This window comes from Periophthalmus magnuspinnatus, chromosome 3, assembly GCF_009829125.3.
Source record: "Periophthalmus magnuspinnatus isolate fPerMag1 chromosome 3, fPerMag1.2.pri, whole genome shotgun sequence".
In the NCBI taxonomy this organism is placed as follows: Eukaryota; Metazoa; Chordata; class Actinopteri; order Gobiiformes; family Gobiidae; genus Periophthalmus; species Periophthalmus magnuspinnatus.
Genome location: NC_047128.1, coordinates 28,476,359 through 28,495,606, shown reverse-complemented (window position 1 = coordinate 28,495,606; position 19,248 = coordinate 28,476,359). Strand labels below are relative to the sequence as shown.

At 40.1% G+C, this 19,248-nt stretch overlaps 2 protein-coding genes across 2 annotated transcripts in view; one reads left to right on the top strand and one right to left on the bottom strand.

The window, feature by feature from the left end:
- Nucleotides 1-8,289, bottom strand: part of igdcc4 (immunoglobulin superfamily, DCC subclass, member 4) — a 32,090-nt gene extending 23,801 nt beyond the window's left edge. The window contains exon 1 of the mRNA XM_033988725.2: nt 7,978-8,289. Coding sequence (XP_033844616.1) covers nt 7,978-8,044 — 67 coding nt within the window. The 5' untranslated portion in view covers nt 8,045-8,289. The remainder of the gene's footprint in view (nt 1-7,977) is intronic.
- Nucleotides 8,290-12,259: 3,970 nt separating this feature from the next.
- Nucleotides 12,260-16,611, top strand: scamp5b (secretory carrier membrane protein 5b). The gene is made up of 7 exons (XM_033988684.2): nt 12,260-12,305; nt 12,507-12,548; nt 12,627-12,746; nt 13,700-13,856; nt 14,681-14,782; nt 15,538-15,655; nt 16,286-16,611. Exons 2-7 carry the CDS (start codon nt 12,542-12,544, stop codon nt 16,463-16,465), a joined length of 684 nt encoding a protein of 227 aa, XP_033844575.1. The 5' UTR covers nt 12,260-12,305; nt 12,507-12,541; the 3' UTR covers nt 16,466-16,611.
- Nucleotides 16,612-19,248: the final 2,637 nt, after the last annotated feature.

Sequence of the window (19,248 nt, the reverse complement as noted above, 5' to 3'; positions counted from 1 at the left end):
AACTATGAGAGACAGAATGGGGGGAAATAATCCAGGAAATCACATTGTAGGACTTTTAATTAATTAATTGGTAAATTCCTCAGTAAAATAAGTATTTGGTCACCTACAAACAAGCAAGATGCCTGGCTCTCACAGACCTGTAACTTCTTCTTTAAGAGGATCCTCTGTCCTCCACTCATTACCTGTATTAATGGCACCTGTTTGAACTCGTTATCAGTATAAAAGACATCTGTCCACAACTGCAAACAGTCAGACTCCAAACTCCACAATGGCCAAAAACAAAGAGCTGTCAAAGAACACCAGTAACAAACTTGTAGACCTGCACTAGGCTGGAAAGACTGAATCTGCAATAGGTAAGCAGCTTGGCGTGAAGAAATCAACTGTGGGAGCAATTATTAGAAAATGGAAGACATACAAAACCACTGGTAATCTCCCTCAATCTCGGGCTAAATGCAAGATCTCACCCTGTGGGGTCAAAATGATCACAAGAACGGTGAGCAAAAATCCCAGAACTACACAGGGGACCTAGTGAATGACCTGGAGAGAGCTGGGACCAAAGAAACAAAGGCCACCATCAGTAACACACTACGCTAGGACTCTAGGGACTCAAATCCTGCAGTGCCAGATGAGTCCCCCTGCTTAAGCCAGTACATGTCCAGGCCCATCTGAAGTTTGCTAGAGAGCATTTGGATGATCCAGAAGAGGATTGGGAGAATGTCATATGGTCAGATGAAACCAAAATAGAACATTTTGTTAAAAACTTAACTTGTTGTGTTTGTAGGAGAAAGAATGCTGAGTTGCATCCAAAGAACACCTTACCGGTGGGGGTGGAAACATCATGCTTTGGGGCTGTTTTTCTGTAAAGGGACCAGGACGACTGATCCGTGTAAAGGGCCCATGTATTGTGAGATTTTGAGTGAAAACCTCCTTCCATCAGCAAGGGGACTGAAGATGAGACATGGCTGGGTCTTTCAGCATGACAATGACCCCAAACACGCTGCCCAGACAGTGAAGGAGTGGCTTCGTAAGAAGCATTTCAAGGTCCTGGAGTGGCCTAGCCAGTCTCCAGATCTTAACCCCATAGAAAATCTCTGGAAGGAGTTGAAAGTCTGTGTTGCCCAGTGACAGCCCCAAAGCATCACTGCTCTAGAGGAGATCTGCATGGAGGAATGGGCCAAACTACCAGCAACAGTGTGTGAAAACTTTTTGGAGACTGACAGAAAACGTTTGACCTCTGTCATTGGCAACAAAGGGTATATAACAAAGTATTGAGATGAACTTATGTTATTGACCAAATACTTATTTTCCTCCATAATTTGCAAATAAATTCTTTAAAAATCAGACAATATGATTTTCAGTTTTTTTTTTTCTCATTTTGTCTCATAGTTGAAGTGTACCTATGATGAAAATTACAGGCCTCTCTCTTCTTTTTAAGTGGGAGAACTTGCACAATTGGTGGCTGACTCAATATTTTTTGCCCTACTGTATGTCCCTGAATATGGTCTGAAATTGGCCCTCAAAAATGTTCTTTTCAGACATCTGTCGGTGCGGGGGCGAGATAGACCCTGAAAAAGTTGCCGCATTTAAAACATGGCCAAGTCCAAAGTTTCACCTCTGGTATTACAGGTGGTTTATTAAAGATTTTTTCCAAAATAGTGAAACCCCTGACAAACTTTACCACCAGGTACCTGGCCTTGTAAAAAAGCCACAGCCATAAGACTGATGTCGAGCACTTTGAGCTTAAAGCTCCCTTCGGTGATAGGTGGTCTGAAAGTTGCCAACAAACATTTGGGACTATAATAGACAAATTTACCACTGCTCCGGTGTTAACATTTGCTAATCCCAAACTTCCTTACACTTCCTTACCCCTCGCCCCTTGTCTCTACTCCAGCCACCCATTTAGAATAGGAGAAGCCTCTCGCACTTCTCTGCCTCACGTCCTGCCCACAATCACTGCCACACTCCTCTGCCTCAGCCCTCAGCCTCACGTCTTGCCGGCCATCGCTTCCACTCTCCTCTGCCCCACTTCTTGCCGGCCATCGCTGCCACTCTTCTCTGCCTCACATCTTGCCTGTAGTCGCTACATTTAGTCCTCTGCCTCCCACCTTGCCTACAGTTGCTGCCGCAGTCCTCTGCCTCATATCTTGCCAGCAGTCACTGCCTGTTTGTCAGGGTCACTGCATCGAGTCCCCATTCCCAGTTTGGTAAGCCCCAAGCTTTTCTGCTCATTTCTACTCATATGCATTTCTTTACTCGTATGCATTTCTTGGCTATGACTCCTTCATGCCTCTCCTGTGTCTGTCCCTGTTCACCCCTTTTTGACGTCATCAAGGTGATAACTTCCCAGCAATTGGTGCCAACTCATCCATGTTCATCCGTAAAATACCCCGGCATTCTCTGCTAGTTTATCCCCTGCTGTCATTTACCATTTAGGCTGCTTCTGATTTAGTAAGTTTTATCAGTTCCCAATTCAGTTTTCAGACCTCCAATAAAACTAGCATCACTTTCTTTGGGGGACAGACATCTTCTAAACATCATCTAACTGGCATTCATTGCATCGTCTTCTGCTGGGGTCAAAGTGCCAAAGATAACTTAATTCAGTAAAGGTTACTAATATGTTGCTCTTTGTGTCTGAGTCTTTCCAGGTTGAAATAGCAGTAGTAACAGTGGTACATTTTGCTAAATACATGTGACTACTACTTTTATACTTGATGTAGTGATATTTCAATAATGCCTGTGTAGTTCCATATAACAGTAAAGACTCCACTAATACATGCAGCAGAAGTGATTCTCCTCTCACAGTCAGAGACATGGCTGAGTGTGCAGTAAACACAGGTCATAGTGGGACGGGCCAGGCCCAGGCGCCCAACTCACAGTTTACTGGAGTGAATAAATGCAGAACACAAAGTGCGGGCCAGTGGGGGCATACCAGTGCAGACCCACATGCCTCCTGCTCTATGTACAGTGCTCATTCATCCCAGGCTGCTCTCAGCCAATCAGAGTTCAGCGTATTCAGGGAGTCCACAGCATGGGGCCTCCACATGGCCATGTCAAGAGCCAGCACCAACCCTTACATGAGTCAACAAAACTTCAATAAACTGCACTTGGAACAGGACTGGACTTAATCAGAACCAGAATATTGTTGTTGAGAGTGTTAAAGTGCTCCTGGTGATGGTAAAGAGAGAAAGAACACATCTAATATCATTGATTTGACGCAATTCATTCTTCATCTCTACACATGTTCAGGGATCAGGGTCAGACATGTCTGACAAGGGCAACATGATAGATGATACTGTTATGTGACACTGTGCTACCAGTCCTGAAGAAGGACAAGTTGTAGTCATGCCATGTACAGTATATTGGGATATTTACAATTATCACAGTTTTATTGATAGTCCATTTAGCTAGCAATATGTTTAGAGAAAAATGCCTTTATTGTTTCAATCACTATCCTTCATAGCCTTCTATCATATGAATGGAGAACGCAGCTTGTTGGTTCTTTAACATTGTCTTAATTTGGTCTTTCTGAAGTAATATTTTAATTGTTATGGATCTTTCATATTGTACACATAGAAACATGATATTTGATACATTCTTAAACAGAACACAGTTTTCTCTTGACAAGTCAACAGAGTCTTCACTTCATAGACGAGACTGCCGTGACAAATATTTTCTTAGTATTGACAATTGGATAATCTGTGCATTGTACTAGTGCATGATAACTTTAATTTAGGTGCGCCTAAAATGAAGAGTTTGAGTTATTGCTGCCTATGATGTGCTTACATAAACTTGTCCATATGTTTGATTTGGTGACATTTTGAGGCTGCACTACTCACCAAGAGGAAACAGAACAAACAAACAGAATCAACAAAACCTTTGTACATCACAAGGGAGGGGAGAGCTGGAATTCCAAGAAAATGCTTTTGATGTAATTCCTTTTATAACAGCCACTGCTATTGACCCATTAGTTGTGCGTAAATAGAAAAGGTACCTGTTTAAGAATGGTGCCAGAAACTAAACAGTAATACACTAAACTGAAGACGAAAGGCCACAAGCCACAGCATTAGTTACAAGTTACTTACAGTAACACTGTACATCTCATTTATGGTTCACGACCTTTTGATGCAATTATTTCCATGAATAGAATGAGTTTATATATTTTGTTTAACTGAAAAGGAAGCTTAACAAACAAAGCATTTAACTTATATTCTAATGGGTTGGGATTTAATAAAAGTTCTTCTTTCCACTCCTTTTTGAACTTAAATAGGAAAAATAAGTGAAATATGCATTAAGTGTACTGGATAACAGTATACTTACTTCTTGTCTTCATTAATTGGCTCTAAATACATTTATAACTTATATGAACATTATACATACATATTATATTGTATAGTCTGGCAGCGTACTGTGGATTTGCTAAGAGACCACTATTCAAATGAACACATTCTGTAGACAGATATCCACAGTGGAAACTCTGCTCAGGGCATCTTTAAATAATATGCATCCTAATTTAGCATGGACCATCAAGGGAAGGGATCAAGATGCTCTCACAAATCACTGCTGACACACCCACTCGTCCCCACATACCTCCAGCATTTGACTGCACCTTGGCGTGCACACACACACATACACACTCAGAGATACTTCATTTAGTGCTAATGTGCAATAAGCTATTCACTACAGGCACTGCTGTCCGACAAGATCCCATTTTATGTCTCGAGAGATGAGCTGTCACACTAGACGTTGACACAAATATGGAAAGTTTACCCTACAAGGTATGGTAGCCTGCAGAATACTGTCATTAAAAGTGTAATCTAGATTAGATAAAACAATCAAGGAGGTAATTGCGAATGCAATTGCTTTGGCAAGGAGCACACACTCATTCTATTTCCTATTATTGAAAACAATGTAGTGTCCAGATAACAAGGAAATATCTCTCATATGCATATAGTAAATGTCTGGCACAAGGTACATGTGAATCAAAGCAAAGGCTGGCAGAGGCAAACAGGCATTAATATTCTGTAGATGTTATTATATGGGAGGCAGAACAGCTGGCCCTCCATGGTACACACACACAACACCCCAGGCTGAGTACCTTAAAACATTAAAAATGACAGTTAGGTTCACAAAGTGGCCCAGAAGAGGAACGGGCACCTGCAGTGGCTGGGTCTACCTGCCACACAGGCAGCATTCAAGCATTTACAATGGCATACTATGGGACATTAAAAAGGGATGTTACCTACATAAATGCAATGTCTTTATATTTATGTTTTTTCAGGCTGGACCTATGGCGTATGAAAAAAAGGTTTACATGCAAGGTATGCTGCTGGGCAAGCAGTGGCATCTCAAATGAATTATTTAGAACAGTTATTTTCAAAGAAATGATATAGTAAAGTCTATTTATGAACATTACCTTTGAGGCTCCGAAAAACAGGTATAGAAACTAAGTACCAAACTAATTGAACATTATCCTGTTTAACCGCAAGAAGGCTTAGTACAGAGCAGTGGGCCGGAGATAGGGCGTAGGTGAAAATCTGAAATGCTGGACAATAAAGGATTTCTCAAACTATCGAAATACAACTCTCAATACAATACAAGCTTATGATACGGTAACGTTATAATAATGTGGTTAAAAGCTTATAAAAGTAAATTTTACATAATATGTTAAATATAACAAATGAACTGCCCTGTTTGATCCAAAATATCTGATACATTTACAGCCTTACACTAAAATATCTTATTTTTAAGATTCTATTGATTGTGCCGCAATCATACCTTTCTTGGCTCCCATATAAAGTGACTTTAGATTCACTGCTAATACAAATTTCTCTACAAATATAAGGCTATACAGAACACCTCTGAACAATGAGTGTGTTCTGATTGTGTGAGGAAGATAGGTGTGTGTTTGTTGGCACTGACACTTGAGCTCATACTGTCATCAAATATTTAAGTCAGTGAATATCTGGCTGAGAGGCTAAGAAGCTATATACTACCTCATTAGCACGCTACAATGCTCCTTCAATCAAAGCTTTAGTCATTTGAAACAAGTCATAAGGATTGCATGGGTATGTGCTGCGTATAACACTTGTAGAGCATTTTGCTCAGCCATGGAGCTTTGATGTTCATCTGGACTGAAGAATGGACAGTTAAACATTAACATGAGCAGACAATAATCTATTCCAAGATTTAAACCCACAACCTTCTGGCTGAGAGAATAACGTTCTACCAGAGCTGTGTATCACAAATATATTTATTGAGGCATAAAACCTAAAAGACGATTTTGGCAGCAGAGACACACTGAGATACAATTCGTGTTCTGTTTTTCCTCATAACAAAACATGATGGCATGCTGAAACTTGATTTAAAAGCAAGCTAAGCAACAACATCAGTTTTCTACACTTGTCTTTACGTGTACAAAGTAACACATTGAAGCAGAGCCAATGGAGCTGTGATATTCAAATAAAGTAATAATAGACATACATTAGTCTAGGTTGTAGATGTGAAGTGCAAACTGAGGAAACAAGTGCAATGGAGACAGGAGGTATAACAGCATGGTTCAAATTAAGAGCAAGGACATAGTTCTATATTCTTTTTGTATTTTTGGGAAAGTGTACTCTGTGTTTTGTTCTTATTTGTGGTGATGTCCTAAGTGAAGGTGACAATCCTATTTGATCTTCCATAAGAATGCACAAAACAATTGTCAGTAATTGAACAAATAGCCCTTGGCCCCATATTTGCCCCAGAAGTGACCACCAATTCATCCCTGTCCCAGAACCTTCCCCAGCTGCCATGCATTCATGTTCCATTGTGCCAGAACAAGAACAGGAGCACACATGGGAGAGCACAGGGACAGATCCAATCACTAAAACTGCTGTTTTAAAACAGATTTAAAACCATACATTTGTAGATAGTTTAGTCACTGAGTTAATAGGACTTTGTGCTCCTACAAAAAATAACTGTGTTTATTCATGCCTTAATAAAGTCTGAACAAAGACTTTAACCCAACCCAAACTAGAGTAGTATGAACATAGTAAATGCAATGCCTTTTTGCATGAGAAAGAAAAAAAAAGTCTGTAACTGAATTATTCTTTGCTCATTGAACTGTATATAGTTGACATCCATTGTCTGGTTATTCAGCTAAAAGTATTTCAGCACCATATGATGTATCATACTTAATACACACTAATATAGTCAGCCCCAAGTATCTACTATCATAGAGTCAGAACACAAGAACACTGTTTGCAAAATATAACTTTAACAGACACTTGAGACATTTAACAAAGTGCTATAAATGAAAGTCTATTATTTTGGTCACCAGTCAAATATAATGCCCAAACTTTATTTTTGAGTCTTTGCATTTTCTGTCATTTATATTGTGCACTGGTCATTGTCATGGTAATTCTTTGAGGCAATAGTTCACCAACTCTTTGGCCTCTACTGACAGACATTTCACCTAACCCCTGCCTGTTTTACTACAAAATAAATATACATTATTTTCCTCTGTGTAGTACCAAGTGCACTGATCAATACTTGGGGGGCAACATTGTTTCACGTTTGCCTGACAATTGTTTTTGTTATTAGACCTGCAATCAAAAACACGACTCAATAAGTTATACTTTTCTTAAAACTTATGTTTACTTAAGTATATCCGATTGTCCCAAGTGTGGAAAGTGTGTGTTCCCAGTATGGTAACGTGCAGGTCCGACCCCTGTGAAACTTGCAGCACCAAAGCCCGTGGTGTGTGCTGACAAAGCGAACCATGAAGAATTCAGCCATGCCCAGCGAGCAGAGCGAGGCCACACGAGGTGAAGAAAAAACACACGTTCCGCATGGACCGTGCAAGGTGCAAACTCAAGCGCTACTATAGATGTGTGTATCAGTCTGACTTCATGTGGGTGAACTGCACTTCAGACAAATGATTCCGCATGCAGTCCCGTGGAACACAGCACTAGTGTGAGAGAGAAGTAAGCCCCTTACCTTGTCTGGATGGGCCACAAAAGAGTGAAAGCAGACAGAGCAGATAAATAGTACTCTCCACCGCCATGTACAGCCTTTGATTTCCACCAGTGGGGTAGCAGCGTGCAGCGTATACAACCAGCTATACCGTTACAGCGAACTGCATACTTTGGAATCCACTATTGTCCCCGGCAGCGCCTAACGCAGCGTGTGGAGTGGAGCTTCAGCCCTCTTGCCTCGGCAGTGCACTTGCTGGTTCTTTTCTTGACAAAGCACTTGTTTTAGTCAGGGGAGAGCCGTCGTGTCTCTCGGCGCTTCAACGCCATGTTGTGAACGAATGTAAAGTGTGTGTGTGTATGTGTGTGTGTTGGCTGCTGCTGCTGCTCCACGCGCACACGCGCACACGCACCACATTCACCAGACACTGGCTGGCTGCTCGTCGCTGGGGTCCTGAAAAGCAGTCAGTGCTTTAACACACCCCTCTCCTCTACCTCTCTTTCTTATTGCTCGTCTCCTTTGAGGGCGCACTGAAGGTCCGTCCTCACCGCTCCTTTTATCAAGATAAACCTGGACTTACAAATGAGTCTAATGTGCGTTACCTCAGGCGCCCTTTCTCTGTCTGATGGGATGCCTGCTCATCCTTTGTCAGTGAAGTGTGTGAAGAATTTTTGAAGAATGATGTGTAATAAGAAAAGAGCTGCGCTTATAATTTATTCGACATCAACTCTATTTCGAATGGGCCGAGTAATGTCATTTACATACGATATTTTATTAATATTAGTCCAGGCCTACATGATGGCATTTTCCTCCGAATTCCCCCACTCTAACTGCCCGTAGTTATACAATTTTGTTCAATTATTGCATGCCTCCTTATGAGTGTCTGACTAAAAATGGAGAAGAGAAAAGGCTCATGTGCCCCGGAGCAGGAGTGCAGGAAGAGCGGGAGGAGGAGAGGGTGGTAACGGGGGCGTTGGTGGTGTGCATCCCAATCAATCACACAGCTCGCCTCCTGCACCGAGTGCTGAGGGACCCACTGACTTGTGCATGCAAACACACAGCGGGAGCCAGCTGGAGCCCAGCCTTCTCCGCAGACAAAGACTCGCCTGGTGCAGCGCTCGCAGCATCACTCGTACCAGCGGCAGCAGCGTGCTCATTCACACCACACTGAGGCTGAGGAGGGAGGGAGAGCTTAGGAAACCACTTCACTCTATAGTATAGTCCATATAAAATACAACTGCTGCAGCTTGAACACATTATGGAGAATGTGCAGTGTAGAATGACCCACAAAAGAAAGAGCCCATAGTCTGAATCTGGTCTAAAATATGGCTGTAGGGTCAGGTTAAATTCAAGTAATGGAGAATTCCTGTAATGATTATTTCCTGTGCCTTAGATTGTTCATCTGATGGTGTTCATTTAAGCCTGCTACAGATTGATTTAAGCTGATGAGAGTGAATGAGATTCATTCATTCCCCCAGTGTCTGAGTGTCCGATTATGTGATTACTCTGAAAAACTAATAGGACTGCAGTGTCCTCTGTGATTGTGGTCAAGCTGGAATCTCCCACAATTCCATTTTCATCAAGAGTCTCCATGATAAAAATGAACATGATGTGGCAGCTTCTCATCTGTTATCTAGTGCATACAATTATTCTACACAATACTAGAGATTACATTCAGTATTAATGCTCAGTGTAGGTCTACAGCAGTGAGGAGAGGATCTCTAATAAACCACACACCCATGCTCCATACTCTATAGTCACATCATATACTCTATAGTCACCTCAACTATGGCTTGAGGTTGGTTAAAATAATAACAAGGGTAATATCAGCAAGAGTAATATGTGTGCTGTGACTGTGGTGACAGGCCTGTACTAGTTGTAGGATTAGACTTTTAGATTTAGAGAACATAAAATAAAGATTTACAAAATAAATAAATAAAAAGTCAGCATAACTTCCTTCCTTGGCCATGTTTAGACCTAGTCTGCTTTGCTATTGTCTGGATGCCTAAAATATGTTTCTCTGGTGCACTCTAAAATGGAAAGGAAATCAGAATTATTAAGACAAATCAATATTCAAGATGATTACTGCACTTGTTCAAGTATATGAAGTTTCACTTTGTAAAGTAAAGTAGTTACTGTTGAGCTGAAATGCAAAAGTACAGTCAAACAAGGCCAGGCACTATTCTTTTCTACAAAGAAAATAGCTTGTTATCATTAAAAGCACATATTCTTTCACTTCCCTCTTCTTGTTTTTGTCCTTGTCCCTAGGACACGCGTTCTATTTATTTACATGAATGTTGTTTTTGTATTCTAATGCGGTGTTTAGAGCTTTCTCAAGGTCAGAGATTCCCAACTCCATCTGACAGCACGGTGTCTCCTACTGAATAAGTGAGGACACACTGATGCAGACAGCGAGGTAGAACAGTGCCCTCTGCTGGACAAGCAGAGACACGTCCACACCACTCCAGACATGCTTCTTACAAAGGAGACCTATTAATGAGTGTCCAGAGTTTACCATGATGATATAATATGCATTTATTGTATTTAACACGTTCTAACAACCAGAAAGACATGTTTGTGTGTATTTATCAATGAATGACTCATTTTAGTGGGTCAAATTCAGCACTAGGAAATGTTTGGTGAATAAACACTGTACGCAGTGGTTCATAGTCCATGTTTAAATATGCAAATGAGGCTGGTGTACGACTGCCTTTGCGACAGTGTTATTCCACCTCTCTTTGCTGGAGGCGTGCCATCCACATGCTTGGACTGAAGGAAAGCGTCACCATAGAAACTAAGACAACGGTGGCACATGGGCTTATAGAGGGTGACTGGGCAAATGGTGTTCTTTAGGAGGGACAATGGGACGGGGACAAGCTGGCACCAAGCCGAGATTTAGGGCATCAAGCAGGGACATGGAGTGTCCAACAACACGCACTTATGTCTAGTTCATTTGAACTGAAATAGGGCAGTTGTAATAGCAGTTGATTGTTACCTTTATTGCTTCATAAAGACTAATATTACAAGTTTGTCTGATTCATGTTATTTATGCCTTCACTTCTCTGTTGTGTGAACTGGTACAACGCGCGCGCGCGCACCCCCCCCCCCCCCCCCACACACACACACCACACACACACACACACACACCCCCACACACACCCACACACACCACACACACACACACACATCTTATATTCACTTTTTTAGATCTCATTTCAGATATTTTCATGTCATGTTTCTATACAGTCATTCTTTTGTTAATATTATGTTACATTTCTGAAAAAGCTTGATTTTTTCACATTTAAATGATACACATTACAACTGAGCAACAGTGATTTAACAATTCAGATAAAAATAGTACACAACTACGTTACTCTATGACCAAAAACACACAAACATACAATTAGAATCAATGTATTTATTTAAGAACAGCTCTGGAAAGGCATAGAAGACATAAAAGGTGCAGGCTGGGGCTTAAGAAACTTAGAAAATTATACTAGTTTATTCTAAAAAAAAAAAAAAAAAAAAAAGAAAAAAGAAAGAAAGAAAATAGGGGATTGGCGCGAACCTTAAGGTATGAAATCAGACCTAATGGACATGTGTGTAAGACTTTTCTACAATACTGCGTGTGTGCAGACTCATTCTAACGCTGGAAAACTTAGTAAAGTCCATTTAATTAGACTCAACAACAGGGACAGACGTGAATATTTAAGAAGCTGCTTGAATCCCCTCGGTCAGACACATGCGTAAAACAGTGACACCTGATGGACACACTGCTTCTGCAACCGGGTATTTCTATTCTTTAGCCGAATTATTCTATACATTAAATGTGTAGATTAGACATGCACAAGTTAAACAGTCATTATCTTTAAACTTCGATATATCACGCATTATTATGTTACATTTATAGCCTGGTTATTTCATTTGGACACAGTTTAGGCTCCGTTTAAAATCAAGCGTTTGTAAACACGAATAAAAACAGATAATTAGTTAGAATTCGTGGTCAGTTATTTTCTGCTTATGGTGAAATATCTTAAATTCCTAATAGAGCATGAATGAACAGCTCCTGAGCGTGGTTCAGCACCTTGGACAGAGCTGAGCAGTGATTGGAGCAGGCGCACATCCAGGATTACAGTAATCTGTCTATTGGTGTGGATCAGTTTGACAAGCGCGCTGATTGGTAGACTCTGGGCTCTGCTGTGGGGCTATACTGTGCCAAAAGAAATACTGTATTCGTTTTATAGGCGTTGAATTGATTTGCGGGGCGAGCCTAGCCTATTGCGCTGGTGCGTTCCTCTACTATAGTCCCAAACGGCGCGCTCTCCAAGGCAAGTGGCTCCTCTATGTTGAAGGTAAGGAGCTTATGTTTGCTCTAGACACCGTTAATACCTATGTGCGTTAGCTTGAGTTCTGACAATGCGCATTACATGTCTTTAGAGATAGTATGATTCTAACCTGAGTGTAACTGAGTGTCTAACGCACTGGAGCCATCTAAAACCAGTGTGCAATCAGTAGCATAACGTGTTTCAAATGCAATCTTTTTATTTTTGTAGGCTGAAAACAAGTATAACCTAACACGACATCCCTAATGGCTGGTGAGTAGAACCTAGGCCTGTGTTTGTGAAATCCAAGTGGCTTTACCGTGTCTGAACAGTGTGTCTTATACTTTACAGAACCAAACTTCCCTCCCCTTCCCGGGTTTCTCCCTGTGAAACCCTGCTTCTATCAGGATTTTGAGGAGATCCCAGAGCAGCATCGCAGCCTGTGCAAGAAAATGTACCACCTGTGGATGTGTGAGTTACACTGACATTCAAGGCCATTTTAGGCACCGTGCACTGAATGAATGAAGTACTACAATGAAGAGAATCAAGTGTTTACAAATGCCCTGGCACCAAGCTGTAAATTTTGTACTTGGAATAGAGCCCTGGCCAAATATTTACAGAGTAGTATTGACCTCTAAGTAGTTATTTTAATATTTACTGGCCCTTGAAAAAGATGGACAAAGCTAGAACGGCTAGGACACAATGTGAAGAATGAGGGACAGAACCTCAAAAGACGTAATCATTTTAACATTTTGTTGAATAGAAAGATTGAAATTCTTGCTTTGAGTTGTGTTTCATAGTAAGTTATTTCCTCTCCACAGGGTTCGCCCGTAAATATAGACTCCAGAAGGTATATGTGCATGTGTGTGTCTGTTCAGCTTGCCATTTGTCATCATGTTTGTTGAGTCACTTTTTTTTCTCCATCTAATTCTTTGCTCTGTTTCATGACTTCATAAGTTTCATTACCTAACTGAATGTTCAAGCTGTTCTGTCAATGCTTTAGATTTAAACCTCTTCACGCCATCATTTTATATCAAAAGGGACATTAAACTGTATATAAACACTGCAAATATGTGATCAAATTAAAGCAAATGAAATGCAGGTTGGTTTATATATGAAACAAAATAATAAAATTGAAGGACACTCAGAACATTTTACTATTTTATTCATTATTCATTGCCTCCCCACACTCTATGGTAATAAGCTACTTCTATATGTCTGTCCATACGTGTCTACAGCTCCTTCCATCACCAATCACTCACATACTGTGTTCATAATAGGAAAGATGTTGTCCAGTGTCACATTTGTGTCCAAACGCAGCAACACTAGGCCATGTCGTAATCTGTTTAGGCATGCATTTGATATGTATTGACTTTAATGTGTATTGCACTTATTCGATAACATTGCTGGTTGTGTTTCTTTAGTAAACACTGCAACACTTGCAGTAAATCTCATTGGTTGCTTTGCCTGGATGTTCGGGGGAGGCGGAGTCACAAACTTCGGGCTGTCTATCATATGGCTCATCATGTTCACACCCTGCTCTTATGTGTGTTGGTTCAGGGCGATCTACAAAGCGTTCAAGTAAGTTAACTCAGTCAACCGGTTTATATATATTAGATGGAGCATTAGGAACTTATTTTATGATATACAAATTCTAATACAATAGCTATAATGCAATACTGTACTGGCTAATATTGAGTCAGAATTATATTGCACATAAAAGAACATGAAAATAGTAGTAGTAGTTGTACAAATAAATATAGTTCATCAAATTAAATCACCTTATTTATCCCTGAGGGGCAAGTAAAAGGCACAGAGAGAAGCAGAGTTACGTAATAGTTACATAAATGAATCACATAACATCCATACATACAATAGCGCTCATGTTTAAAGTGCTGAGATGTTACAGTGCTGGGGAAGGCAGGGGTCAGAGTTGAGAAGTTGAACGACTGAAGGAACAAAGGTGGTGTTACTCCTCTGTGTCCTGCAGCCCAAACCAGGACCTGACAGCCACACTGGGTACAAAACATGAGAGGGGTCCCTGAGGATCCCGTGGGCCGCTCTCATGGTCGGCTGGTCTCACACAGAAGGGAGTGATCTGACTTGCTGGCCAATCATTTTAGAGCAAATATTTGTGACTCAACCCACACAACCCAAACTGTGCGTCAAATAAATCAGTCAAACAATCTACCAGGCACTTAGTCAGTATCATATCCTGCACAAATGACATTAAATCTTAGCTGTAGTGTCAGGTGACAGAAAAAGCACTCATGTATAGTTTTGTTTTGCTCAGTTTTTACTTTCCATTTTCAGCAATATGTTGTAATTTGCCACGTTTATATTATATTTCTAAGACAACACTATTTGTGTCAATAAATTATGTTTGTGTTTGTGTTTTGTTGTAGGACTGACAGCTCTTTCAACTTTATGCTGTTCTTCTTTGTGTTCATGGCCCAAGTAGGAATAAGCATTATTCAGAGCATAGGCATCCCTGGGTGGGGTGTTTGGTAAGTTTAAGTGGTTCACAGAAACATAAGGTGACATGTGGGTTATGCTGTTAAAGGAACTCAATGAAACTTTTCTGGTTGTCTCCATGGAGATGTTATTGCTTTGCCTGGAATGTTCAACAGTATGGTATTAAACTTATGTCGCATCTATTTAATTAGAGGTGCTTTATTGCTCAAAAACTGAGAGCATGAGACAAGTTTAATGTGATACTGTGGAACATTCCAGGAAAAGCAATTACATCTCCATAAAGACAAGCATGTGGAATCATTTAGTCAATTAGATCAAATGCTTACAAAATCTAAAACTGCAGAACAAAACACAGGTTAAGGAACCGTATTAATCCACTGTGAGGCAAATAACATTTAAGATACTCTGGTTGTTGAACTTATAAAATGGGAGGACTATAAAATGGGTCTTCTTTGCTCACTGGTCTAATTAAAGTGACAGTGATGGACCATCAGAAATGGCCCTCGCATAACTTTTTAATGCTCTTATTAGATTTTGAGAGGCAATTAAAGACAGCCTCAAATGTCATCTGACTCAGAATAATGATGTGATATTAATCTTATGTCAGCCTTCATAATGTTTATAAATGCCATGTTTTCCATGTTGAGTGTCCTCTTGTGGGAGAAATTGGACTGAGTTGATATTTCACCTCCAGATGTTCAGCTGCAGTAACATGCTGAAGGACACTCTATGCAATAACATGGAGATTGTGTGAAATGTTTATGTGATGTGTGTTTGTCCTTGACAGTGGTTGGCTGGCGACCATCTCCTTCTTCAGCTATAATATTTTGATTGCATTGATCATGCTTGTCCCAACAATCATGTTCACTGCAGTTGCCTCGCTGTCCTTTATTGCCCTGACCAAGGTAAGGACTAAACACTGCACTGCATTGTGTCAAGTCTTTTGAGTTCAAAACCCTGTCCTCTAATCTAAAACCAGCTTTTTAATATCTTTATGTGAGTTAAAATACTTTGAGTCTCCTCTGCCTATGCCTATGTAACTTTTTATCAAAAATAGAGAAACAGATGAAAATAAAGTATGTTTTTTTCATTTTGGTTGGACTTTTTACACTGAAAAACATATATCTTTACTCTGGACTTGCATCTCCACAAACCTGATTCTTATTTGGCCTCCTGCTTGTTTCCATTGAAATGTTGTTCCTTTGACTATAATCTTGTACAATATGCCATAAAACATCTATCGCTACGGAGAAAATATGATTTTATGATACTACTCACTGCCCCAATCAATAACTAATTACAAAAGAAAATATTTCAAGTATAACAGCTCTGATCAGTGCTAAAATGGATTGAAAAAAATTAAGGCAAAAAAATTGGAAAAAGGGCTGAGTAAAGGATAGTTCTAACAATACATAAAGCTATACTGGAGTTTTCTTATGGTAAACAAGAGGTAGACAAAGATGGATGTATTGTGTGTGTAATGTGGTTTTGTATTGAAGCATGAGAGATATTTACTTTATATCTTACCTCTGCAGATTCACAACTTCTACCGTGGAAGTGGAGGGAGCATGTCCAAAGCCCAGGAGGAGTGGACCACTGGGGCATGGAAGAACCCCCATGTGCAGGCAGCGGCGCAGCAGGCAGCTATGGGGGCCGCAGCAGGGGCCATGCAGGACCAGTACTCCAGCCCGCAGTACGACCAGAACCAGATGTAGCCCTGGGAAATAGATGTCTAATGTAAAGATCATGCCAAAGAATGACAGTTAGAACATGAAAATATGTTTTGGATATTTGCATTGGTTTTGCAGTAAATATCACTCTTAGAACAAGAAATGTTTACTGCTGAGTTGTGTCATTTTACAAATGTTTGTGAGAAATGTCTTGTTTTGTGTCATTTTGGTAGTTATTTTGAAATTATTAATTTGTTTCATGAAATTTCTACATTTTGCAATTACATTTTACATTGTTAATCAAAAGGTTAATTCTAGTGTGATGCAATTTTATCAACTAATCAATGTCATCATTATGTTTATGCTGTTTCCTTGTGATTGCAAAAGAAATCTGTGTTACAAAGAGCATCCGTCTGATTGCAAGTCTTCATTTGGAATAAACTGAAAGAGAAACTTTTCTGTCTTTTTGATATGCTAGAGCGATGACATAATCAACCAGATCATCAACATAATAAACACAATCAGAAAAGGCAAAATACCACAAACCACCACCCATGAGCTGATGGGACACACACTGAATTCTGATTATTGTTACAACAAGTTCATTATATTGTACATTCAGTGTTCAGTATTTCACACTGTCACCACTTGGAGGCGCTAGAGTCCTTGCTTACACATTCCACCTCCACTATAGATCATAGTGCACAGTTTGGCAGCCTATATTTTGTCCTGCTTCTCCACCTTTCAGCCTGGCTTCGTCTCATTGTTGCAAAGCGTTTTCCTTCAATTTCCTGAATAAGGCGTCAGTGAAATCACTACACACCCACTCAAGGCAGCAATACCAGCCCTGAGAGCTCTATCTCAGCAATCTTACAAGTTACACATTGGGCTATTTGTGCACTTGCCTCGTACACGCAGTCCTGTTAACAGTAGAGGAGCTCTGCCCTCAGTGGAGTAGAAACCTGCTTCTAGGCTCCTACAGGATATTTGGGAGTGAGCTGCATTTATATTTTGTGTTTAAACCATAAATGTGGATGTGGCTACCGTTTTGAAAAAAAAAAAAAAAAGAAAAAAAAAAGACTTAATAATAATGTTTAAACCGTGGTAAATAAAGGGAATGTTTCATCAGATTAAGTGTCCCACAGACTCTTCAGTATCATGAGCACAGGTTTATATGAGGATCGGGCAAATACAATACTGCATCTATGACTGTTATTTTATTGAATCTATGACTCTGTTATTTTGACAGAAATCGTTGGTAATACGTTTTGTTTTTAAGAACGACAGATGCAATACTATTGTTCCCCTTCAGATGGCGCTCTTTTCCTTCGGTCAATCTCATCTTTTTTATCCAATGATGGCGCTGTGACACTTTTAATTTGAAATTTGAAATGGCTTACCGAGGACATCAAAGTGGGTTAAACAATAATAGTGATAACCAAATGAAAATAAAAGGAGAGACAACATTCACATATTTAAATAGAGCTGAAAAGATCAGGAGGCATCCACCATAAACGACACTGTACAGCACAGACCTCCACAGAGCTAAAGGTGCAGCCATTAACAGTCTATAAGTGCAGAGCACAAAGCAAATGTCATGTTACAAGCTGACACAGGCACCGCTCTGCTTTCAGGTAAACATAACCACGCTACTGCTGAGGAAAATTCAATAAAGCAACAGTTTTATTGTAGAAAAGTGAAATTGACAATGCTGTGTGTAGACTTACCTGAGTGAGAGCCATTTTAATAGTCATGAAATATGAGGAAGCAAATGTTATACAACATATCAACATTCAATCACAGAAAAGGGCAGAGAACAGGAGCAACTTCCAGTTTTCAAAGAGATGAATAAACAGCATAATCACATATAAAGTCTAAAAAAAACTAAACATTAACAGTGCTATGCTACAAGCAGCAAACGCCGTAGCAGTTTGGTTATGGTGCATGTTCTTGATGAAACAATGTTGCTTGTGGCTCTGTAGAGGGACCCTTCTGCATCATCAGGACGTGTTTTGCCCCTTGAACACTTCACCGTGATGGGGCAGCACAGACTTAGCTTCACCTGCACAAGGTTTCTGGCTCCAGTCTTTTGTAAGCTCCATCTTGAACTCTCACTGTAACCTCCACAGTCGACTGTGCTCATGTCAGGGCAGAGTGAAGTGACCACATCTGTTGTCTGCTTGCATGTCCCAGTTAGGTGCCTGGTGCAAAATGGAGGACAGGATGTTATTTCTGCTCATTTCTTTCCCCTTTCCAGAGAAAAGCAATGCCCTTTGTTGGTTCTAATTCTTTGAGTCTTTGTCCACAGAGAGAATATTATCAACTCCACCTGTAGCCTCCCCCACTCTGGGCTTTTGGGCAGTCATCTCCGGTTTGATTCAGAGTGCACTGGTCAGTGCCACACTGCTGACAGGATGAGTCCCCCTCCAGGTTTTAATGTACTTTGGTGTTGGCAAGAGATCTGCAACTGAATGAACAAATTACGAAAAATTAGGATCTTATGTGATAAATTTGATTGGATCATTCCTTTTCTTCTTCTTCTTCTTCTTTTTTTTTTAATAAATTTTATATTCTTGTTTTGCCTGTAATCTCAGCAGGATTGAGCAATTGCGTAGAACAAACATGTAGGCAAGGCAAGTTTATTTGTACAGCACAATGTGTACACAGTGCTTTGCAGAATAAGAAATACATTAAAATCACAATACAAATATAAATAATCACAGATAATCATCATGAAATTAATATTAAAAGAGAAAAGTGCAGAATAAAAACCTTTTTATTCGGCAGTCCCATAAACAGCTGGAGTTTTGTTCATTTTACAGAAGAGG